Source organism: Schistosoma haematobium, chromosome 5, assembly GCF_000699445.3.
Source record: "Schistosoma haematobium chromosome 5, whole genome shotgun sequence".
NCBI classification, from domain to species: domain Eukaryota; kingdom Metazoa; phylum Platyhelminthes; class Trematoda; order Strigeidida; family Schistosomatidae; genus Schistosoma; species Schistosoma haematobium.
In genome coordinates, this window is record NC_067200.1 from 10,456,919 (window position 1) to 10,483,599 (window position 26,681).

The 26,681-nt window shown below is 32.4% G+C and overlaps 1 protein-coding gene across 1 annotated transcript in view; it reads left to right on the forward strand.

The window, feature by feature from the left end:
- MS3_00011127 (uncharacterized protein) overlaps nt 1–26,681 on the forward strand; it is a gene marked incomplete at both ends in the record, with an annotated part of 170,451 nt that overhangs the window by 42,008 nt on the left and 101,762 nt on the right. Inside the window, one exon of the mRNA XM_051219539.1 lies at nt 26,473–26,582. Within this exon, the coding sequence (XP_051064864.1) occupies nt 26,473–26,582 (110 nt within the window). The remainder of the gene's footprint in view (nt 1–26,472; nt 26,583–26,681) is intronic.

The following is a 26,681-nucleotide window of genomic DNA, read 5'->3' on the forward strand; positions in this document are numbered from 1 at the left end:
ATTTAGAGTTTTCATTATGAACTAACATCAACTATAATACCAAAACTCTATTTAGCCAAATAGACGAGTGAATTTCGTGCCAAAATCCGAGACTTGTTATCTTATACTTGATCGGTTCGTCCATAAATGATAATCTTGCCGAAATAATTTTAGCCTTTTTACTCCGCTAAATTATTTATTAGTTTAACTGATTAGTTTTTGCTTAGAATCGTTTGTTTGATTGGTTTCCATTTCATTTCATTATAAAATTGTATTGAATCATTGAAATGGATTGAATAAGTAAGTGAATCAATATTCATTATTGTTTCCACAAAGTTATGAAACCTACAAATCGTTTCGTATTCATTTCAATGAATAGTCTACTTCAAATAAGTCTATCTAGTTGAAAATAATATAAAGTTTCACTTATTTTTACCTATCTAATTCATATTTCAATGAATTGTTATACAGTTACAATCAAATCAGTTCTTTTCACTCATACAATGTGTATTTCATGTTAGTCATTAAATAAAACCTAGTAGACATATACTTATTTTGAACTTAAATGAACATCATGAATGGATCAATGTTAGACCACCATTGAAAACCAGAAAGTATTGGGTGACTCATTTGGTCTTAGTACAGGACCCTTCAATAGTGTACATTCACGATCCCATACGCGGGATTCGTTCATTCCGACTTGTAATTTTTAAAATTAAAGTTCTTTCTCCTAATTCGCTTGCTGAGTTTATTCTTAGAAAGTTCGAATTTGGCCGGACTTTTCGAGCCGTCAATTAAAACAAAACTTTTAAAACTAAGAAAATACCAACAATTATTGAATACAGATTTAAAACTCCTTATTATTACTATTTTTCTTCATAATTTCTAATTTCTCTACATAAATAATAGATATCAATACGTTAATAATGCAAACTGTTGAATTCTTTTGAAACCACCGATCTGAGTTAGACGAATGCTGAATACCTAGAAGCACTAGAGTTCTAGTTAAAAGCCTTAAACACAGAGTTTCAAATTGATCTTCTATGAGGGAGGTATTCATCAGAAATAATAAAAGATACTAGCGCAATATCGTTAATTGGTTAAAGTTAAACCTATAAACCTTTGGATCCCAGCTCAGTGGTCTAGAGGTTACATGTTCTGGTCTTAGGTTCAATGATTTCGGTAATGATTTCGCGGATGCACACTCATAAATTGTCTCATACAAGGATAAATTGATTGAACAGTATTTTCACGTTCTCAATGGTTCAGTAATTTAGATCGCTTCATGATTTCAATTAAATATAATTACTTATTCTCCAATCATTAGTTAGTAATTGGAATCATCTCGAATATTAAGATCAGTTGAACTACAAATACTTCATACAAAATAAAACTACACACACTACAAAACTACACATTAGCTTATGTGTGTATCATTTAGCATTGTACGAAAAAAAATATGGCATTTGTGATGGCTGCTATCTAACATGACATTTTTACTCCTCATCATGGAGTGAATGATATCCGTTAGAGCGGGTGAGCGAACGAGAGTCTTAAAACATACCGAAAAGTTCAGTGGACAAGCATTCTTTACTTTATTCTAAGGTTCAATTCAAGAATTATCAGGTTCCATGATGACTTGACTGAAACCTTGAATTTCATGAATAACCGATAACTCAATAGTCTTAAGTAGTGTAATAGGCTTTTGTCTTTCCTTGTATAAATAGCTGTATATTCTTGGTTAACGAGCTGTAAAATATAATGAAATATACAGACAAGCGCACAATGAAGCAACAGTGAAAATCACTGTTTTTTCTAGCCTCATAGGAGTCCCACAATAGAAAGAAAGGGCGGTCCAGTGCTTCCAGGTTCTCCACGGTGATCTAGCTTCAATTGACTCATGATCTCAACCGTTGAAATTACTACAATATCCACAAACCCCTTTTGATATGAAACAGACTAATATGAATTGAATAAGTGTAAAGTATAAGAAAAATAAACAAATGTTTCATTTCTTAGTGTATATTTTGCTTCCTTTTAAAAATAATACAAAGTAGCATATTTTAAGCATAATGAAGATAGAATGATTTTAAGGGACTAGAAGAACATACATAGAATAAATGAAATATGACTAGAGGTGGTATTCATGACGCGCACTTTGTCGTTTTTGGGAATAATTACCTTGGGATATCTGTGTCCCAGATTTGATTTCTAATCAGGGATTCAAACCCAATATCTTATGCTTCGAACGTCGCACGTATTATCCACTTAGCTACTGAGTTCATATAGCCATTAATTTGTGTAACGGGTATAAATTTTAATCTAGTTAAACCAAATTGATGATTGACAATCAGCACAACACCTAGGTGAAATAAGCTTTCTTGCCTATTATCTCTAAGCACCTAACATAAATGTTTTGCGTCTACGTGATCAGATTTGAATGTATCATGTTTATGGCCATGAATGTGAATTGTTGAAAAGTCCGTAAACTTTTAGTACAACAGTGAAATTAGTTTATGATTAAAATTATTATCTCAACGAACCCCCTCTGTTTTAATATAACTTGCAATCAACTTAACATAGGTGAAACGTTGCAGACAACAATTTCATGACATAACTCACTAACAATAATTAATTGATTCGATTCTTCATGAATTGACGTGAGCTGGTGAACTACTTATGATGGAATAGTGTTGTATAACCATTTGATCGTAATTTTATAATAAGTGTATCTCATTCATCTCTCTAGATTCGAAGATCCTAAGATATAGGTACACAACATTGTGAACAGTAGATCTTATAATGCAACATTATGTAAATTGATTTTTAATTTGAACGGACACTCGCCCATACTTACTAAATAAATAAATAATGTTGTGAAGTAGAACTAAGTGAAAAGTGATTTTCTCCTCCATAACAACAAATCTATAGATATACTAATGTGGATGATTTGTTGCTATGCGTTTATCAATTTGAAATATGAAATATATCAAAATGAAATGGAATATTTACTTGACAATAAGTTAATTACACCTCATTAACAAAACTATAAAATATTGGTATTGAAATAAATATAGTAACAAAATAATTCATCATTATTATCCTAATGATCATTAGTAGTATTTAAGCAATTAGTTAAATTAATTTCTATTTTTACGGATTTAGACCAAATGTATAAAAAATAATTTTGTTTCAACCCAATAACACAAATATCTATTGAATTCATTTGGTATTGATGTTTGCTTGGATCTTTCCATTATTGTTTAATACTTCAGGCATATCCAGATGACAAGTCCCAAATAAGACGAAATGGTGTGCATCCTGGATTCCACTACTAACCACTATCCATATATTGAATGTTTATAATTCAGAAATAAATGAAAATATCATCTTCTATCATGAAATAGTTTAATCGTTTTTATTCTTAGTTCTTAGAAGTGTTGAATTCATCAATAGATGGTGCTTCAAATTTAAATCTCAATTTTTTAAGTTTTAAATTATAAGAGTTTTCAGATTTAAAGCATAATGTGTTGGTTAACGAAAAATTGCTAAACAGTTGGCTATAATTTCAATGGTTAAGATCATGAGTCGATTGAAGCTAGACCACCATGAAAAACCTGGAAGCACTGGACCACGCGTTTCGTCCTAGTATGGGACTCCTCGACAGTGCGCGTCCACGATCCCGCGAGATCCGAACCCAGGACTTATCAGTCTCGCGCCAGGCGCTTAACCAACTAGACCACGGAGCCTGCATCCAATGGTGTTAATGCCTAACTTCAACCAATCCACAAAGTTGGACCACTGTATACCATTGTCTTCAGTGAGCTGATATCTCACAACAGACCTGGTTGAACTCCACTGGTAACAGCTTCTCACTAGAACTCCAGGAGTATCTTTTGAAGTCAGTCACTAGTGAGTAGGTGATTATTATCAGAATGGGTTTTGTGGAGATTTTAGAAATTTCACTGGTTGAAATCATGAGTCAGTTTGATCTAGACCGCCATGGAAAATTTGAAAGCACGGGACCACGCGTTTCGTCCTAGTATGGGGCTCCTCAGCAGTGCGCATTCACGTTCCCTCCCTCCGCGACATTCGAACTCACTAAAAACAGTGGTGTACGGCGGCACAACTTTGTGGATTGGTTGAAGTTAGACATTAACACCGTTGGATGCCGGCCCAGTGGTCTAGTTGGTTAAGCGCCTGGCGCGAGACTGATAAGTCCTGGGTTCGGATCTCGCGGGATCGTGGACGCGCACTGTCGAGGAGTCCCATACTAGGACGAAACGCGTGATCCAGTGCTTTCAGGTTTTCCATGGCGGTCTAGCTCCAACTGACTCATGATTTCAACCAGTGAAATTAGACAACGCTTTTTTCATTCCAAGGGAAATTCTTTCATCTATATTATGATGGAACATTTTTCCGTTCATGCTATGTACCCTAATTTCTAAACTACTTATCATATCCATAACAAAGAACGATGTAGAGACTTTGAAAAAGAAAACCTATTTGAGTTCGAGTTAATATATAATCTATATGCATTATTAGTTGGAAATTTGTTCTGGTTGTTTTAAACGTTTTGTATTATACTTTCGTCAAAATCAGTATACAATTAACTGCAATTACCCAATTAAAAGTATTCAATCAACTAATCAATAAATCAATGATTTCTAAACCAAAGGTCGTTTCCATCTTAGCGTTACTAAATATTACAATATAATTATTATTTATTGTTGGGACAGCTCTGAAAAGAATTACTGTCAATAATTTGAACTAAGGTCATTTTCATTCTTAACTAAATGTCGTTTAATTAGTTAGATTTGCAATGAAAATATTGCGAGAATAAATAGAAAGAAAATAGAGAGAGTTAACTATTCATTGTACTTTAGTTACTTACGCCTGTTACCCCTCATGAAGGAGCATAGGTCATCTACCAGGATTTGCCATCCAACCTAGTCTTGGGCAAACTTTTTCAGTTCTTTCCAGTTGCTATTCATCCCTTTTATGTCTGCTTTCAATTCCCCACGCAGTGTGTTTCTTGGCCTTCACATTTTTCGTTTCCCTTCAGGATTTCAAGTTAGCACTTGTCTCATAATGCAATTTTATGATTTCTGTAATATGTGTCCTATCCAACTCCAACATCTTTTCCTAATTTCCCCTTCATCTGGAAGTTGATTTATTCTCTCCCACAGTCGGCTGTTGCTATTGGTATTCAGTCAACGGACATTAAATATCTTGTGTGGACAGTTGTTTATAAATACTTATACCTTTTTGATTATGATTGCAGTAGTTGTTGAAGTTTCAGCTCCTTACAGTGAAACTGTCTTGACGTTCGTATTGAATATTCTGACTTTGATATTGGTTAACAGTTGATTTGAGTTTCATGTGTTCTTCAACTGTAGGAATGCTGTCCCTACTTTATTAATCCTTACCTTTACATCTACATCAAGTTCCAAAATTAAATTTCTAAGATTAGTTAATGGTTGGCGGTTAGATTGATAGCGCGTGATTTATTTTATTTGAGATTTGTTTGCTGGATTACAATTATATATTAGTCTTAACACTACAATAAGATTCAAATAGAGCACCTTTTGATTTAAACTTCAAATGCATTTCCTACTAAGCTACTAAGACATGATAGTCCATGACTCTTGAGATGTGTACGAATTTGTAAAGATTTCTATATCATGATATGTGCAAGCAAAATGAAGTGCTTTGATACTGTCATTTAGTCACAAATTGTTAGGAAAGTAGGAATGCGACTAGCCTTCACCGAAAAATTACTGACTTGTTATTTATTACTGGGTTAACATTAACGTTTCCTAAATGGGAAGAGAATAATGGTGGCGAGCAGTGGAATTCTACTTGGGGCTCATTCGCTAGATATAATAATAATTCGACCTTGTATTCATATAAATGGTTAAAGTGTGTGATAGCTGAATGAATGAATATAAACGGAATAGTGACTTACTCAACAATGAATTAGTGGAAAGTCGTTGTTACTGCCAGGAATTAAGTGTATTGTACTGTAGTACTGGACTTCATTGCTATCCACCGTCTATCTCAGATTGAAAATTTGATTAAATGTTTTTATATTTTCTAATAACTGATTCTTGTTGAAAACTGACTCTGTTAAACAGTTATTACGTCAAACGATATTATTTCCTTCCAAAAAAACAAGAGTAAATCTTTCTCAAAATGCACGGTAGACGTGGGTTTAAGGACTTTGCTGAATTCTAAAATTTATAACGCTGATCGATTGTAATTGAACATACACAATGCAAACTACGAAGTAATGTTACGAATTGACTGAAGTTACAAAAACCCAAACCAACCTAGTACTTTGACGGTAAAACACCCTCTGAGGCCTAAAGATCTTGGGTTATGCATATTCTCCTGATAAATCAATATTGTATCTATTTTTCAAATCAATCAAACTCCACTAAATTTCAGGGTTAAATAGGAAAGCATATCAGATTACTTTCTGAGATATTCTGAAACAAGGTTGGGTGGTGAGGGATTAGGTCAGAAGGAAACTAAGTGACTACAAACAAAAACACAATATTGGTACACGAAGTTATCAATGGTTGAACTAAGTCATGTTGGCAGATTCATGCTACCTTGTTGATATCTTCACGATCATAGTGACCAATTATTAAAGACTTTGAGTGACAGTTTTCTGAATCGGTTTCACTGGAGTAGACATATTTACCATTTGTACAAATTAGATCTTGAGTTTCAAAATCAACTGATACTTTATTTTAATTGTACAAACTCATTCTATCTCCTAGAATCATATTGTCTATGACTTATTTCTCCTACAACCCTTGATAGTTTCATTACTTCTACTAGTCTAGGATTCGTCTTAATAATTTTACATTTCTTTGTTATTGTAGTGTTTTAACTTGAATTAATGCATAGGTATGCCAGGTTCTCCGCTACACATGACTCACTATCCAAAATATTTCAATAATTTAGTTTATCTTACTAAACAACGTCCTAAAATCACTCATATTAACTCATCTGAACAACTCTAATAGTTACATCAAAATAATACATTTTGTAATTCATAACTTAAATATGATAATTTTACTCAGTTTACGGTAGTAAGCAAATCCACTCCATCCTATGTATGTGTGTATGTGTTCCATTTAATCACCATTTCAACAATGATTGATTATTGTATTCAGACGATTTACAGTAAGATAACGATGGTAAACAGAGAGAACTTGAACAGTAATCATGACGTCAACAAAAACAACCAATTTGTGAATGTGTTCCCTTCTCATCACTGCCTGGGAAGGGGTGATGATTGTGATATTATGATGTATAAAGACAGTTGTTGTGCACATAACTGAAAATACATGTAGCTTCATGTAGCTTTTGATAGGCGTAAACAGATAAGCAACTTACCGGTTAATGGAATATGTCACTACTCTTTTGTTTATGCATTAATATCAAAACATTATGTTTAATTATTATTATTAACATTATCATTGACTGTAATACTTTTACTAGTACAAATATATACCATAAATTTATTTGTCATTTATATACAACTGATATCATTGTTTTTTCCTAAAATTGCAATACACTACTCGAGAGTTATTTATGTGTCAATTGGAGAACGTCATGTTTTCTCCTCACAGAGGAATTTTAGTTTGTGACGATTTCACGTTATGGACTGAATTTAACTGGAGAATAGTTTAAAATCATATCATCACGCATTTAGTCGGTCCTAATCAGAATGGGGGTTTGTGGAGATTGTAGTAATTTAATAGTTGAATTTATGAGCTAATTAAGGGAAAACCTGGAAGCACTAGACGTCCGTTTCGTCCTTGTATGGGACTCCGCAGCAGTGAGCATCCAACATCCATTCATGATATCAATCTAAACTCAACAGTTTTCAAATTTAAATGTTATCTTGGACTATACCGGTTATTACAAGTGTAGGGGGATGTGGGGATATTTAAACTTTCATAATATACTTAACATCTTGATTTTAGTTAGATAACTGCTGAAAACCGAGAGACGTTGGACAATTTCTTGATCTCGGTTTGAGTCAATTAAGGCTAGATTACCATGACAAACCTGGAAGCACTAGACGGCCGTTTCGTCCCAGTATGGGACTCCTCAGAAGTGCGTATCCACGATACATTCATGATATCAATCTAAACTCAACAATCACCACAAACCTATACTGATAATTATCATGTGTTCACTAGTAAGTGGCTTGGAGATAGATTTCCTAGAGTTCTAGTGAGAAGTTGTGACCAGTAGAGTCCAACCATATCTGTTGTGAGGCAGTTACTCACTGAAGACAATGGTGGATGGTTGTGCAATACCTTAGATTGGTTTAAGTTAGACATTAACACCGTTGGATGATGGTCGGCTCAGTGGTCTAGAAGCTAAGCGTTCAAGTGTGAGACCGAGGCTCCTGCATTCGAGTCCCGCTTGAGGTATCGTGGATGCGCACCGTTGAGGAATCTCATACTAGTACGAAACGATCGTCCAGTGCTTCCAGATTTCCCAAGGTGATTTAACTTTAATCGACTCATGAATTCAACTATTAGATATTGTTCAATAAATTTGTGAAGTTATTATTATTATTTCAAAGTAATTGCTGGGCTGTAAAATCAATTTTGGTTAGATAATCTTTGTAAATAACCTTGAAACTAAATTAATTTATATGCTTGTTTATGTAAGTAACATTAAATATTTTACAGCTAACATCAAAGACTGATTCTAGTTATACAACTATTAAAAACTAAGAAACAACAGTAACGGATTTCATTCTATTAGAGGTCACATTATCATACTGTTTAAACTTTTAACTACTGACCCATCTTATAATTTGTACCAGTTACTTCTCATTGTCCAGATAAACATATGCATATAATTTTTTATTTATTGATTGATTAGAATACATAAATACTAGTACAAAGGGGCACCAAATAAACATGCGCCACATAAGTCACTTAATTTGTGTGGGGGCTGTGATACTGTCCGGGTGCCCAGACCGAAACAGGTGGTTTTCTTAGGAGACCACGCCCGAAGCCTTTGACCCAAAGGTCTGATCCACAAGGCAGTGGAGCAACGTCAGGAGATGCAGTCCCATGATGGCCGGCGTCCAATAATTGGTTCGTAAGCCACTTGTTTCCTCAGGATACTGGAGCCCATGTGCACCACTGGTTTGGAATCAAGGGTTCCCCAACTCCCCTAGGTGGACTCTGTGTGTCCATCAACTCAGTTAAAGCGCAAGATATTCGCTTTTCAAGTTCGTAAACAACACTCACGCCACGAGAAGGCAGTGAGTAGTACTTTCCTGGCAGTGGCTGTATACTCATGGCCATGTGAAAGCATTTCGAGAAAGAGAGTTAATTCTTCCCAATCTCGACTGTACCAGGGGATTCGAGGCAATATTCATATAAGTATACATGTAATTATCATACAATTGTTCTATTGATATATAAATTAAATACTTAAAACTAACCAAAATGTGGGTAGGTAATGGAACATTTAAAAAAAGATATCATAATCTTCAATTTCAAGAAACAAACAACTGATTATTTACTTTAAGACTAAAGTATAAAAAAGAAGGGAAACTAACATTCATAGTTAAACTACTCAAACAACTAATGAATATTGAATGTTAATAATTGGAAATTCACGATACTTTATGAAATTTACTCTATCTCCCTATCTATTTATTTACTTATCTATCCATCTATCTTCTTTATACAGTAGTGTTCTCCAGTATATAAATGAAAGATAACGTTTAAGTACACATTAGGACATTAATATGTTTTTCTCTTCTTTATTCCTTTTCGTCTTCATTTCTTTGAATAAATATTCACTAATAGATTAGCGGTATATTTTAAATAGTTGAAACGAATTTAAGAATAAACTTCCCTTTTCACTTAATATATGTAATTGTATAAATATTAGAATGAATGTAATAAGATCATTGGAATGGTTAGTTAGTATCCGTGTGAAAGTTACCCGCAACATTCGATTAAACTAACAATTAATGTTGTCATGGAGACTTAATTCGTATCGTTATACTTACATTTATTTATTACGTGTGTTAACATAGTGAAATTGTTGACGACTGTGATTTTTTTTCTTCAAATTTAAATATTATCTTAGATTGTATTGGTTATTACAAGTGTAGGGAGATGTGGGAATCTTCAAACTCTCATAATATACATAACATCTTGATTTTAGTTAGATAAAACTGCTAGAAACCGAGAAATATAGGACAACTTCTTGATCTCTGTTTGAAACACTTCAAGAAGATTCATCGACAACCTCACTGAGGATTTAATCTAGGATAATCTGAAGTTTTAAAGGTTATCTATTTGATTAATAATAAATATTCAGTACATGCATTCCGTAATAGAATTAGTTTATTTAGAAATAAATCCTTTGATCATCTAGTCAGTAAATGACTAAATTCACTTAGATATTTATCTTTCTTTCTTGTTTTTACAATGACTGTCTTTTCTTTTCTTTTTTTTTCAACACATGACATATTCTTTTTGCCTGCATATTATTTTTGTCCTATATCTTGTTAAGCTGTCAAAAATTCTTTATCTTTGTTTGTCCTTTAATTTTTTCGTCTCTATGTTGATTTATTATTCCATCTTTTCTTTTTCACAATAAAACAAGACAATATTGTATAATTAAAATATTGTCAATTCTCTTTCTTCTTTATTATTTAAACCAAAATACTCAATTCAGTCAATGTCCTAGAGTGAACATTAACTCTAGAGTGAAGATACATCTAGCTGATGAGTCACAAATAGAATGAAACGCGCAGTCTGAATTCCACTGCTAGCCACTATCTATCGTTGCTTATAAAGCTTGTGACTTAAGGCAATATCAAGACAGTCGTTATAGGATGCACATATGCCAATAAGAGACTGATCAATTACAGTCCTAAACAACAATGAGAAGATACAAGTAAACAACACCAAGTGAATGTCTTTTTATTATCAAATAAACTGAATTTCACCATTAGATAAAGGCGATTTCTATCAAAATTTGATAATAGTGTACTAATGAGCACCAATTTTGGGGTGGAAGTTGTACCCCAAATGCCTTGGTACGGCCGAGAGTGGGTAGAGTCCGCTCTCCCTCTCGAAACGCTCTCACATGGCCACGCGTATACAGCCATTGCCAGGGAAGTCCTACTCACTGTCTTCTCGTGGCACCGGTGTTGGTTACGAAATTGAGAGGACGAAAAGCGAATGTCTGGCGCTTTAACCGGATTCCAAACCAATGGTGAGCATGGGCTCCGGTATCCTGCGGGAACAAATGACATATGAACCAATCGTTGATCTCTGGCTACCATGGGAATGCATCTCCTCACGATGCTCCACTGCCTTGTGGATCAGACCCTTAGGTCCAAGGCTCGCGGAGTGGCCTCCTAAGAAAACCACCTGTTTCGGTTTTGGCACACGGGCAGTACCACAGCCCTCACACAAATCGAATGATTTATGTGGCGCATATCTATTTGGTGCCTCCTTGTACCAATGTTTATGTGTTTAAATAAAATAAATAAATTGAATCCAAAAAAGTGTGCTAGTTCAACGTATTCTTTAATCTCATTGGTCTACTCAAGGACAAATTAAAATAAAGCTGATCAATATTATCAGTATTAACTCATAAATAATAAGGGCATTGTATTGGGGAACTAGGATTTAAATAATTATTTGATTAATATCAACTTAATGGATTGTTATATTTGAGAGATTATGCTATCATTTATGACTGGCTAACGGAACGAAAATTTAACAACGCAACAACAGAATAAGCTGAGTTATTATTTTGAGACCTAGCCTAATTAACTCAAAGTTGAAGATCAGATTCAGCCTGGAAAATATATTGTTCTACAAGCAGCCCATAAGAATGAATAACAAACACACAACTTATGCGTATACACATTATACAAAAATGTTGAAAAATCGTATGAAAAAAGAGATAACTAACTACTGACGTTTAAGGTCCTTCCAACAGGGAAACAGAAAGTGAAGGTAAAACTGAGCGCTTCTGCCGCGAAAATGAAAAGTTCACCCAGTGATTTCTGATAATCTAGTATCCTTAACTAAGATACATAATGTTCACAGTTTTAAGGGGAGATTCTTTATGAATAAGTCTGCATCTATGTGATATACACATTATCAATTTGTTACACATGTTACTGAAGTATGTACCTCCAGTGTACATTCAACACTTTGTTAAACTATTACTAACACTGTGCAGTAGTTATTATGTCTGAAAAGGACGACAAACGTACTACTGATATAGACTAGATACGATAGATTAGATACTCAGCTCAGGTGAATACTATCCTGTGTTGTTAAGTCCTCTGAGTTAAATAGTCCAATTGTATTGCTGTGATTGTCATTTCAGTGAACATCATATAGTAAGCACTGATAATGTTGTCCAGAACAACAATGAAATCGCTTTAATGAAATCATATAACTTAGTAAACTTAATAACAATAAAATAGCACATATGTCCTGAAATTACTGATCATTACACTAGGAAAATAATGATAACAATATCATTCAAGCTTCTTCTCAATTCTTCTCATCAAACTGTATTAATTATAATGATAAATTAGATGAAATAAACACTCATTTCATCTTCAAAAAACAAACAAATTTTCAACCTATCTATCAACATGCAAAATAACAATATCACACTCATTAACCCCATTTCACTTAATTTGAATCATGATTGGTCAAGGTCAAGAGGAAAGGGATAAAAAAAGAGAAGAGATTCGTGAAACAATAAAACAAAATCAATTCTCCAGTTCTCTTCTTCAAAATTTTACAGAAAATTAATCAAAAAGACATGACTTAAAGTAGAAACGGTTCCTCTTTACAACATTTCCCTCCTCCTCTCTCTCTTTCTCGTTCACTTTCGCTCTCTTGTTCTTAATACTTTTCATTTACCTTTCTATGATAACTTGCTTAATACGTGTCAAATAAAGAGAAATAAAACAGATCTATAATAATAAATAGATAAGAATAGTAATTAAAACAAGAAATATCATCACATAGTTGATTAGATAACAAAAGTTTTTGTCGGCTTATTTTCTTTGTAAAAAACAAAAAAAAACGAACAAAACGAGTTCGTTGTCATTCTTTTAATGATAAATATTCTTTACAGATACCTGTTCGTTCTTTTTCTTTTTCCAATAATTTTCATGCTTATTTATTCGTGAGGAATGAATAGGAGAATGAAGTACTATTATAAATGAGTGTGATGGTAAGGTTGAGCGATTATTAAAAGAGTAGTTGAAACTTCTTCTTTTTTTGTGTGTGTTTTAAGTTATGAGAGACAAGAAAAGCGAAAAGATGAAGTTAAGTGGAATGTAAATGTGATTGTGTGTGTGTGTGTAAGTGTGGAATATATGTATATATGACTATCATGGATACTTTCATCTCCCTTCATGGTTTGCGTGTTTTAGACGTACAAAGAAATAAGGTTATTTTTATGGATTTCATTAATATACATATTCACATTTAGGTTGAATAGGATATATACCTTTATGTCTAATGCAATTATCATTTTTTAAGTGATAAACTGAATATATATATATATATATATATATATATATATATATATATATATATACTGATTTTAAGACTGAACAACCAGTTGACCGAGATACCTAGCTTGACATTCAAGAGTTCGCCAATTCTAAAGATTTTCTTCTTTTTTATTGTTATTATAAATGTATAAAGGAGAAAAAGGATACTGTTTTTGACGATCAAGAAAGTTCTAGAACTTCTCGTTTCAATTTCCTTTATACATAATCTTAAATAAAGGAAATCTAGTTTGTATAGTGTTATCGTTATTAATTGTTAATTATATTATTATTATTGTTTAGTTGTTTACATATTTATAATAATTAATAATTATAAATTAAAGACATAATTAATGGACATACATTTTTTTTAAAAAATACATCCGGTATACAGTGAAACAGAACAATAGTTATTTATATATATGTGTTTTTTTCATGGAAAAGAAATAATACAATATAACATAGTGGATAGGAAGAAGAGGATTCAAAATAAAGATGACAATGATTTTTTGATTGAGATCATGAATCGATTGACGTTAGATCACCATTAAAAACCTGGAAGTATTAGACGATCGTTTCGTCCTATTCTGGGACTCTTAAGCAGTGTGCATCCACAATCTCATACACGGGATTCAAACCTAGGGACTTCAGTCTCGCGTACAAACGCCTAGCCTTTAGACTACTGAGTCGACATCCAACGGTGTTAATGTCTAACCTCAATGAATAATCCATGAAATTGTGCGACCATCTTCCATTGTGCTGAGATAGATACCTATCTCTACCCAACATGGATTAGTTGCACTGGTCATGGAGAGCGGGATCATGGATGAGAACTGCTGAAGAGTCCCACAAATGGCCGTTCATTACTTTCAGGTTTTCAATGGTAGTCTAACATCAATAAGTTAATGATCTTAATCAAAAACTTAATAATCTCCACAACCCTATTACTAATAATGATTTTTCATGAAAGTACCCTTTAAACCGATTTTAAATTTTTAATCTCCCATCCATTATCGAAGAAATTTTTTCTCTTCTTAAACATATAACACTGAATTATCTATTAAGTATGAATATTCCATCAAGATTTGATATGTTGAATAATAACAATGCTCATTATAAAATTATTAGTGGGACTATAATCTATAGAGGATATTTTAGCGACGCTAAAGTGGTTAAAGTGACCCTAATAACTAGGGCTAATTAAGTGTTTGAAACCTGTGTGAAGAATAAGGATTGGGATTTACAATTGATGATTAAGGATTAGATTTAGAGTTTTCATCACGAATTGAAATAAGCTAAAATGCTAAGATGCTATTTCGCCAAATGGATAAAGAATTTCACGCCAAAATCCAAGACCTGTTATCGTAAATCCAATTGGTTCGTCTATAAATTATAGTCTTGCAAAATTATTTTCTAAAATGGATTGATTTGGTTATGATAGTGTAGAATGGTTACACAAATAGTACTAACTTTCGTGTAGTTTTTTACATTATACATGGATATGAATGATCTAATAATTGAGTTTGTAGGCCTACAGAGTGTATAATTAAGTGAAAACACAGTTTAATTCATCTTGTATTAATTGTTTAAATCTTCTCATTTATATTTAGGGATGTAATGGAATGAAATGTGTATCCTAGATTCCACTACTAGCCACCATCATGCATACTTAAAGTGCTTGTGATTTAAAGCAATAACGAAGCGAACCGCAAAGAATGGACACATGTCAATAAACGACTGATCAATCGCGGTCATAAATATCAGTGAGAAGATTGAAACAATCAATGTAAAAATGAATTAAACGTTATCCAGTAGCAAAAGACAGTAGCTATTTGGACTTAGTAGTTTAGCTAGTAACATGGTAGCACTTGAAGTGAAAGGTACTGGGTTCGAATCCCGGCGTGAACATTAACTCAGTTGCAGGTACATCTAGCTGACGAATCCTGAATAGGTCAAAAAGCAAATCCTGAATTTCACTGCTACCTACCGTTCATTTCTGTTCATGAAAACACAGTTATTACTCTGTATTCAACTGTTAAATATCAGCTGTTAATGCATTACTCCTGTTTATATATATATATATATATATATATATATATATATATATATATATATATATATATATATATATATAAGTAGCTAAGTGAACAACGCGATAGCATTTGCAGTGAACGGTTCTGGGTTCGAGTCCCGTGGTGAACATTACCTCTGGGATTTAGGTGTATCCAGCTGACGAGTCTTAAATAAGACGAAACGCTCGTTTTGGATTCCCCTGCTAGCTCCCATCCATCTTCGCTATATATATATATATATATATATATATATATATATATATATATATATAAACACCTTGGTTTAACATTTCTTCTTTCAATGTCCAATCTTCTCATACTCGTAGACTAAAGATAAAGCTTCACTATATTTTCTTTCGAAATACTGTTAATCTATAACAGAAATTCAATTTAGCATAAAATAAAACTCTTAATTCATACCCTGAAAATTTACAAGTGTATACTGATTGTTATTTTCATACAAAAGTTTTTTTTTTAAAAATCCACTTTCTTCTAGGTTATTTAAAACAAATTGAATATTTAAAATATTCTATTGCTTTTTCGCTGTACCCGTTATTAGTTGGTATATGTGCATTCTGTGTGGATTGCCTTGCTATAGTTCTATTGTCGAAACTCTTTAACAAATCGGTGAACAAAACTTTTGACAAAACGTCTATATGAAAACAATCTACACAAGACATACATATATATACCAACTCTAAGATTGATTGAAATTCAGTCAAGAATATTCGTAGTGGGATAATGATTATACAGATCAGAAGGGGTTTGTGGAGATTTTAGAAATTTCACAGATTGAAATCATGAGTCAGTTGAAACTAGACCACCATGAACTCATGATTTCAATCTGTGAAATTTCTAAAATCTTCACAAAACCCATTCTGATAATAATCATCTGCTCACTAGTGACTGACTTCAAGAGATACTCCTGGAGTTCTAGTGAGAAGCTGTTACCAGTGGAGTTCAACCAGGTCTGTTGTGAGATATCAGCTCACTGAAGACAATGGTATACAGTGGTCCAACTTTGTGGATTGGTTGAAGTTAGGCATTAACACCATTGGATGCAGGCTCCGTGGTCTAGTTGGTTAAGCGCCTGGCGCGAGACTGATAGTCCCTGGGTTCGAATCCCACGGGGTACGGGATCGTGGGTGCGCACTGCTGAGGATTGTACAAATATCGAAACTATTCAATAAATCTATGTCTATAATAATTTAGTAATATTGTGGTTAAAAGGGTTTGTATTTGAAAAGAGTAATGTTGATTTCAAAATGTAATGTCAATATCAACATTAAACTACAGGTATATTTACCAGTTGATCTGTTTCAAACAGAACAAAACGGATTCTGGATTTCATGATTATGAGCATAATTCATCTATTCTATAATATTCAAATTGTTAATTAACTTCACATATTTAGTTACATTTTGTTAATAAAAAACAACAACTAACATTGAACACATTAGTTGTCATAAATATGCGCTACATATACACAGTGAGTCACATTAAACAAGTGAATACTGAACTTCGAGCGCGGTAAATTTAATATGTTTAACGGAAAAATGTAATATGTAGGTTATTTTAGACAAGTATATCAATATATACCTATCCGTAATCATATATATGAACATATTTTTTTCTGATTGAAATCATGAGTCAATTGAAGCTGGACCACCATGGAAAACTTGGAAGCACTGAACGACCGTTTCGTCCTAGTATGGGACTCTTAAGCAGTGCGCAGGTTTTCCATGGTGGTCTAGCTTCAATTGACACATGGTTCCAATCAAAAACTTAAGCACCTCCACAACCTCCAAGCCGATATTTTTTTCTGTTTGTTCAAATATATTTCTCTTTAAAATCGAATAGTTTCTATGTAGATTATTAAAGTAAGGAAATCATCGGTACACAGGGTAAAATATAAATAATCTAAACACTTTTTTAGGGACAGAATCAATCATTATTAAAGTAATTTCGTGAAGATAAGAATTTACTTAACAATTTATATGTTTAAGCTTGATCTTATTAGTTTTGCGATTTTCTGACAAATAAATAAAGCTTAATACAATGGAATGAATAGTGAAGTAGTATAATTTGTGGAATTATCATACAAAGGGAATAGATCTACTATTTATACTTATATTCTGATCGCACATTGGATTAGAAGGAGCTTTTGAGTTGGTAAACAATATGATCTTGATTGTCCTCATTGGTTAATGAGTCAACTGATAATTGGAAATTCACCGGTTCCACTGATAATATAGGTGAACTGATCGATATTCGGAAAGGAGAGACATGTGTATTATACGACGTTTAATATCATGAGTGACTGATCACACTGATATCAGTAATACCTCTTTCTCCTATCCTATATTATCATTAGAACCGATGAACTTCCAAGTATCAGTTGACTCATCAAACAATGAGAACAATCAAGACCATATTGTTTACCAGTTCTAAAGCCTTTTCTAACATAATGTCTGATCAGAATGTGAGTATAGAAAGTAGATCTGTTTCCTGTGTATGATAATTCCACGAATTATACTTACTCACTATTCATCCTATAATATCAAACAGGACAGATATCATAGTCATGTATAGGGTGTCTCAAATATCATCTATCACTTGAATTGTTTGTGTTACCAGTGACTATTTTAGGGAAACAAAAATCATCCGAAATACATTTGACAAAGTTTTTTCTGTTATTTGTAATTTGCATGTTTATGAATTATTTATCAACCTGTTAAATGTGCTTTACAATTTTTTAAAAAGAAAATACAATCTTGTATGTGCATGATTTATTGACTACTTATGAGTAGAATAAATAATTACTTTGCAATTTGCAACTTATTCTTAAATATGTTCAATGTAATTCAATTTTTGCTTGTACGCCTATCTTTGTAACTGTGTGAGTGAGTGAGTGAGTGTACGTATGTATATAACTATATCGGCTTGCTTTCTCTTTCAATCACTCATGTTTCTAAAGCATCATCTTTATTTTCAGAAATTTCTAATCTCTATTCTAATTCTTTTATTATTAAATTTCTTTTTTCTCTTCACATTAAACATCTTCCTAAATCCCAAATTTAATCAACCATATCATTGAAGAATTAAACAACCACCACAATCATATACGATCATTGTCTGAATCAAAGAGATTATCAATCGAGTTAAATTGTTCAGAAAAACCATTTATCAATAAAGAATATATGAGAAAACATCACTTTCCATTAGACAATTTTACACCACTTCAAAATATTACTTATTATCATGATATAAGTAGTATTGATGATGGTTTGGAAAAGCAATACAAACATAATGATGATAGAAATTATCATCAGTCTAAGAGTAATTATTATAATTTAAACATCTTATATTTTTTTTACAAAAAAATAGTATTAGGAAGATTAAAGCGCAGTTATTTTACGAATTACGATCATTCTGATCAAACGATTTATTATATACAAAGTAAGTTATTGTTATTTTGTTTTTGTAGTCCAATTCAACATATTACTTAATTATGAGCTTATATAAGTAGTTAGTATAAGTGATTACTTATCAGTATTCTGTTTTACTGGGTTTTTTTAAAAAATATGAATGAGTGTAAAAACAGATGCGGTATTTCACATATCAATTAAAATTTCCAAGTGGAATGTTGAAAAATGAGGGTTTTTATTTTATTAACAATCGTCGAATATTAAATACAACCCTGAAAGTTGACAATTTTACAATGATTTTTAGAAGAATTGGACGCTATCCAACCTCTTTACTATCGAAATAGCACAATTGAACTTTATGGAGTAACCGAAAAGGTACCGGAAATCATTGTAGATCGAATTTTTTAAAATCGACACGTGGGACCTTCAAAACTTATCTATTTAACATGGATCTTTCATTGGAAGACTTTTCATGTAAAGTTAGAGGTCACTGACATCGTTTATCGATGTGTTGCTTACAACTTTATTAGTGAGGCTTCAGATTGTGTAGGTTGGTCTTTGAGGGCTTAGGTTCCACAGAAGCATTAGTTCCTTTAATATTTCTAGTATTCATTGCTGAAGGAAGCCAACTAGAATGAAGCCTAGGTTCGGTGGTGTTTCCTGCAGAATAATTCAATTAGCCATAAGGATCAGGAAAATATGATACTCGTTAATTCACTTTACTATAGAGATTCAATCAGTTAAAAAAAACTGGTGTCATTCCCTGTCACAGTGACAGCGTATAAAACGATTTAGAAATCTAAAAAGATAATCACCACCATCAAAATTACCAGTACGGCTTGTGATGATTATTAAGATTTATTGAAATCATGAAACGATTAATGTTGGAACATCATTTAAAATCCGGAAGTACTGGACGGCTGTTTCATTGTAGTATGAGAAATGTCTAATTGAGTTAAATGAATGGATTGAAAAGCTCAAATGTACATTGGGTATATTGATTCATCTTCTGACATAGGTTATTGTAAATTTATTAGGTTTATAGTAAAAGGATGCTAAACATTTTTTTATTTCGTATAGTTGTCACTCCGACAAATTTTGGCAGATACTTGTCAACAGTTGATTCGTATTAATGATATGACCCATTAGTTTAACTAAATAAAAATAAAAATTCATACTTCGGCAGTTTTCTAGAAAGATCAATTTACCTTAAAGTTGGCTTACTCGGATTTATAATTTCTGGTTAGCGCTTTTTTTTAGAGAGTTAGTCTTAAACGGGATGGAATCGCTAACCCAATGCCCAACCATCCTCCTTTATCCAAGCTTTGGACCGGCAATAGCCCCAGAGGGGATTCAAGCGGAGTTTCGTTTTTAGAAACGAATTTAAACTTTATAACTGTACAAGTATATTCTTCATTCACTTTAATTAAACTCGAATGATACACATGTAAATCCCAATACACTTACTCAATTACTTACTCCTTTTACTCCTCGTGAAGGAGCATAGGCCACTCACCAGCATTCTCCATCCAATCCTGTCCTGGGCAATCCGTTCCAACTCTTTCCAGTTGTTATTCGTCCTTTTCATATTTGCTTCTACTTTCCAATACACCCCGTGTAATATTTACGCTACAATGAACCATTCATAAAAATGTAATTAATTAGTGTTATAAACTGAGAAAAAACAGTGATAAGAAAATGTTTCAGTGAGGGTGAACAGTAGATTCTTATCAAACATACAATTTCTTTTTTATTTCTGCTATCAATATTATCTTCGATAGTCTTTTCTATGCGAGTAGATGTTTCCGTGCAGATTATCACTCATTCTGTTCACGTCAGTTTGTTTTAAGTAATTAGTGCGAAGAAATTCTTAGCACATCAATGTGGAATATACGATAAAATAGAGAACTCAAAATGTATGGTTTGTGTATAGTTTGTCCGAAGTAAATCACCAAGGTATAAAAGAAGACAACTCTTTTCATTTGTGTTTAGATCTCGAATGACAGCACTAAAGACTATATTGATAATGTCAAGTATAAGACAATTTTTAACTCCGTATGCTTATTAAATTTCCGAACATATAAGTTTAACTGAATCAATTTATCATTTCTGTCAATGCATTCAGTTCCAAATATCAAGTACTGTATTACTGCACCATTCATTGTTGCTTTAAGTTAGTTTGTTGAATTGAAAAGTTCCCATATCGTCAAGACAATAAGTCTTATAAACTTTCAAACAATGCAACAAACATTTTTATACTTCCTTTGTTTAAATTTGTTAAGGGGACCAACTGCATGATATTATATAATTTCACCTAAACTTTGCATTTTATATAATAGTGGTGTAATGCTATAAATTATGAACACATTTTAACAACAAGTTTCATAATTAATAAGGTGGCAATTAATCTCCACCCCCCTTTATTACTTGTTTACTTCATTGACTAGCATCTGGTTACCACAAGTTTCTAAATGCTATCATGACATACATTTCATTGACAATCTATTCTCTTTAGAACATTTACATTTGTGTATGCCAAACAGAGACATGCATTTAAACGTACCACAGATTGTTCAATTTGGTTTGAATTACTTCCTTAACGCGGTGAATTTAAAAATTGTATCCATTTTTTTGATTATATATTTATCTTTCTTACAAATCATGTTTAAATAATCAACATACACACACACACAACAAACATACACAAACACACATAAAGACTTGTGAACATATTTCGGAAAGGCCACCTTTATTGTATCCGATTAAATTCTCAAAAAAAAAGAGAAACAGGTCAATTTTAAGTAAAAAAACAACAACATAATTTTACGACTCTTTTTACTGTTTAAAAAACGGTAATTTTCTTCAAATGAACTCATGTCACCACGTAGAAACAAAAACGAACATACACCTACACACGTATGTAATCAATATATGGGGAAATTCCAATTAACCTTGAATTTATTGACAAATTAAGAAGTTGTAAAGTGAATTAGAAAAAAAGGTCAATACTAAAAATGGTTCATTAAACTTCGGTTTATGGAATTCTCTCATTGGTAGTAAAGCTTTTAAAGTACAAAGCTAATATCGGAAGAGATTCTCGTAAGACCATTATGTTAACTGATCTGAGGTAGTTGGGTTTTTCTTTGGTTGTGTGCTCATTCTTCCAGGTTGACATGAATACGTTTAACCCAATTGTTTTTTTTGGATACTTTGGGACGATGTGTCTTTCTATAGTGTGAAAAATCGATTGAAGAAAGTCGCTCTCATATCTATAACATCACTCTAACACTATAAGGTGTTTCGATGATTAAGAGTTAAGAATTTTTGATGAAATAATTCTATTCCTATCGATCAAGAATTATTTCAACTATGATGGCTATCAATGTACAACTTGACTGTAAGATAATTTTGTAATTATCGAAAAGAACTTCTTAGTATAGCACTCATAAATAAATCCCCATTGAGAACACTGTTCTAAACTCGTATTTCCTATTGTCTTAGTCAAATATGTTTCCATTACGATGTTCATACAATAATTCCCCCCCCCTATTTTAACACTCATATAATTGTCTATTCTTTACTCATGACAAGATTTAGTCAGTCAAAAACATTTTAAAATCACGTTGGTGTCATCTGATTAGAATTTATCCCATAAAGTCTTACATCAATAAGGCTTCTTTACACGGTTAACAAAATTGATACTGTATTACAGAGTGATATATCCTTTTTAATATTGAATGATGAAGTATAGAGTGATCAAATAATGTGTTCACCTTTTCGAAGATGGATGCCAACACACATACACTTCGTCTTCTGTATTTTAAAAGTCAATGCAAACATAAATAAGCGATCCAGCCTGACATCACTTGGTAAGCATATACTTAGATCTCTCCTATATCTATGAGAGAGAGTGTGTGTGTGATTCCACAAATAATCATATGAGTTAGACGGATAGTAATGTTTAAAGATTTATTACCCTGTTAGTTATTTTTATTGATTTCAAATGAATCCAATATAATTAATTATTTAATGAATATTTAATAAAAGATTGATATAATTTATTTTATCATTCTATTGTGAGAAAAAAATAGACATACGTTAATCTTTATTAAGAATTAATGAATTCTCTAAATTGGAAACAATCTTTACTATACATATTTTAAGCTGAAATTATTTTCCTAGGGTCATCATCACTTGGTTTTTTGTTTTGGCTATCAGGACTTAGTAGCTAAATGGAGAACGTGATAAAGTTTGAAGCGAACTGTACTGAGTTCGAGTCCTAGAGTGAACATTAACTCTGAGATAAAGGTGTAAAACCATCTGACGAATTCTAAATAGGATGGAACTTGCGTCGTGGATCCCACTGCTAGCCATTATTCATCTTTGCATATATGAATTCCGACTGTTGTATTGATTATGAGTATGGATCAATAAGTGCCTAATTGGAATTCGAACAAATGAAAGGTTAATCGTGGTGATTGAATTAAACCTTGATAACATGTCTTTATGCATCTATTCAATTAAATGAATCAAATAATTTTAAAAAAACCAATGATTTGTTCACCAAATTTCTTTATGATAGATTGTCTGTACATTGATTATGTATTTCTAAGGTAATTAGAATAGGTCTAAATTTAATGACTTCAATGCATATATTAGACAATAAAGACTGAGTGAGACTTAATATTATAATTGAATGGTAATTTCTATTGACGACTAAAAGTGATATACCTCAAGTTTTATAAAGTCCAGTTATTCTAACTGTAGTTTAGATATTTACTGAACAGAATGAACATTTGTTCCACATGAAGTAAACATTGATGATGTTGTCCTGAACGACAACAATAAGTACTATCACATTAAACAATTTAACATAGAGAATGAAACAACACAAACACTTTGTTGCTTCATTTTCTAAGGTTAGTTTCGCATCATAAAAGTTCAAATATACTTTAGCAAATGAAGTTAGTTCTTGGTAAAAAAGAAAAAAAGATATCATTACATATGTTTACCTAATAGACCAGTCCAGTCTAGATAGTCCGATTGAGATTCGGTGATGGACTTTTTTTAAGTCAGGACTTGGATGATTTTATTTTCACTACCTTTAATTAGATCTGATTGCACTGTACACAATGTTGATTCACTTAAATCAATGGCCAAAATTCAGAATGAGCGATAGAATTTGATCAATACTGAGGTAATAAGTAAAAGACGAAACTGGGTTATACTAGGTGGTATTTCAAATGTACATAAAAACGTTATTTTTATTTATTCAGTAGTATATATATATGTTGACTTATGATGTTTATGATTTTAAACCATGAGAGGCCTGTAAAAATGGGATTTAAAAGCGGACATATTGTGTGATTTAGATTTTACTTCTGAAATAATGATAAATATAACAGTATTCACTTTCATTTTTTAAAATTCCTTTCTTCGTACATCAACCGATGGAATAAACAACTATGTCCATTTTATCAGTATGGTGATAGTGCAGATCATCGAATCTTATTGAGATCATGAATCAATCTAAATTATACAGCTACAATAACCTGGAAGCACTAAACAACCGTTTTGTCCTAGTGTAGAAACCCTCAGCAGTGCATATTCAAAAATCCTCCATCGGGCTTCAAGCCTAGGACCTTTGATATCATGAGAGACCGTTTAACTTCTTGACCAAGATAAGTACGTAATCATCATGTACTTATTGGTGGGCGATTTCAGGAGAAAAAATTCGAGAATCTAGTAAGAAGCCATGAAAAATGGAGCTAAACCATATTCGGTGTGACGAAAATACCGATTGAAGATAATGGAAAATGGTTAAAGTTCGGTTTGCATACAAATGGATTTAAGAACAGCGATCTAGTGATTTTAGTGCCCGGGCTCAATACTAGAAGTACCTATTGGGAGAGTGATAGATGCACATTACTGGGGAGTCCCATACTACGACAAAATGTCCGTTTAGCGCTTCCGCATTTTCAAGAATTGCTTGACCTATATTGGTTGGTGATCCCAATACCAGCTTGCTTTTAATTTAATCGATGATTTTCACTTCTTATGTTGTTTTTGACTATGCAATAAGTATAAAATGGGTATCTCTGATTATTAAATTTCTACCTAATCTTTCCTTTCATCAATCAACATTGTCGTATAATGTCATTATTATCATTATTATAGATTTCACTATGATTATTTTTCAGTAATTATTATAATAAAAGTTACTAATCATCTAAGAAACAGATCACATCTTATTCTATTCTATTCATAAATTTTCTCTATCGTCTTTAATCATATCGATAATGAGAACCAAAAACAATATATGCATATATATATATGCCGGTGTGTGTTAGTAATGAAGTTCAGATAGTCCATGAAATGGTAATAGTTTTTCTTTCCTTTAATAATAATAATAATAAATAACTCGAACGGACATAAATAAATTATTAATTTCTATAAGGATTATTAACATGTAAATAAAGCATTTTCAATTGAATGGTTATTTACTATTCAACATGGTTGGTTTCAATATATATTGTTTACAGAAATATATATTTATAGTCAGTTATTTAGTCCATTGTATGCCGACTCAGTGGTCCAGTAGGTTAAGCGTTAGTACGCGAGACTGAACTCTCTGGGTTCGAATCCTGCGGGCGGGATCGTGGATGCACACTGCTGAGGAGTCCCACGATAGGACGAAACGGCCGTCCAGTACTTGCAGGTTTTCAATGGTGGTCTAACATAAATCGGTTCATGATGTCAATCAAAAATCTAATAAAATAAATTTATCATTATCATTAAAATTAAGGAGAAAAAAGCTTTATTGGAATTTTCTTCACACTCCCACTCAATCTCTTACTCTCTCTTTGGCTCTTCATTTTTTTTGTTTTTCACTGCTGATCTTTTTCATGATCCAATATCTTCATTTCACTGTGTTCCAAATAATGAGATGAGAAAAAAATATGGTGGTGAATAAGAAGTAGGACGACACAAGCTAGTGATTATAAGGACTTAGTAGCTACGTGGATAAAGTGATATCGTTTGAAGCAAACGATACTGGGTTCGAATCCTGGAGTGAATATTAACTTAAGATTACAGGTACATTCAGCTGATGAGTCCCATATAGGATCAAAAACGCGCGTCCTGAATTCCACTACTAGTCACCATCCATCTTTGTTTATAATTGATCTGATTGTTTTTTACAATTTGATACTTACCAGCATTACTAATGATTTCTTCAGAGGTAGAATTCAAAAATTTCAAGTCCTTCATCGAGTAATAAAAAATGGTATCAAGATTATTATGTGAACCTGCGTTTATTCCAAAATTATCCCTATAATCAATATTAGAATATTGTTTCCTTAAATTTCTTCTTGCCTTTTTTTGTCTAAAATAGAAAAACCACAAATTATTGAAGAACCAAAATCAGTAATAACAGTTGTTGGACAATCTGTCATATTTGTATGTCTTGCCGAAGGTAATCCAGCACCAAAAGTCCAATGGAAGGTAAATTTCAGTTCAATGTTCTAAAAAAATCTTATTCTGTTAATGTATGTCAAATGGACACAGTCGTTGTTGTTAAATAATTGACGTTTTTGGTATTTG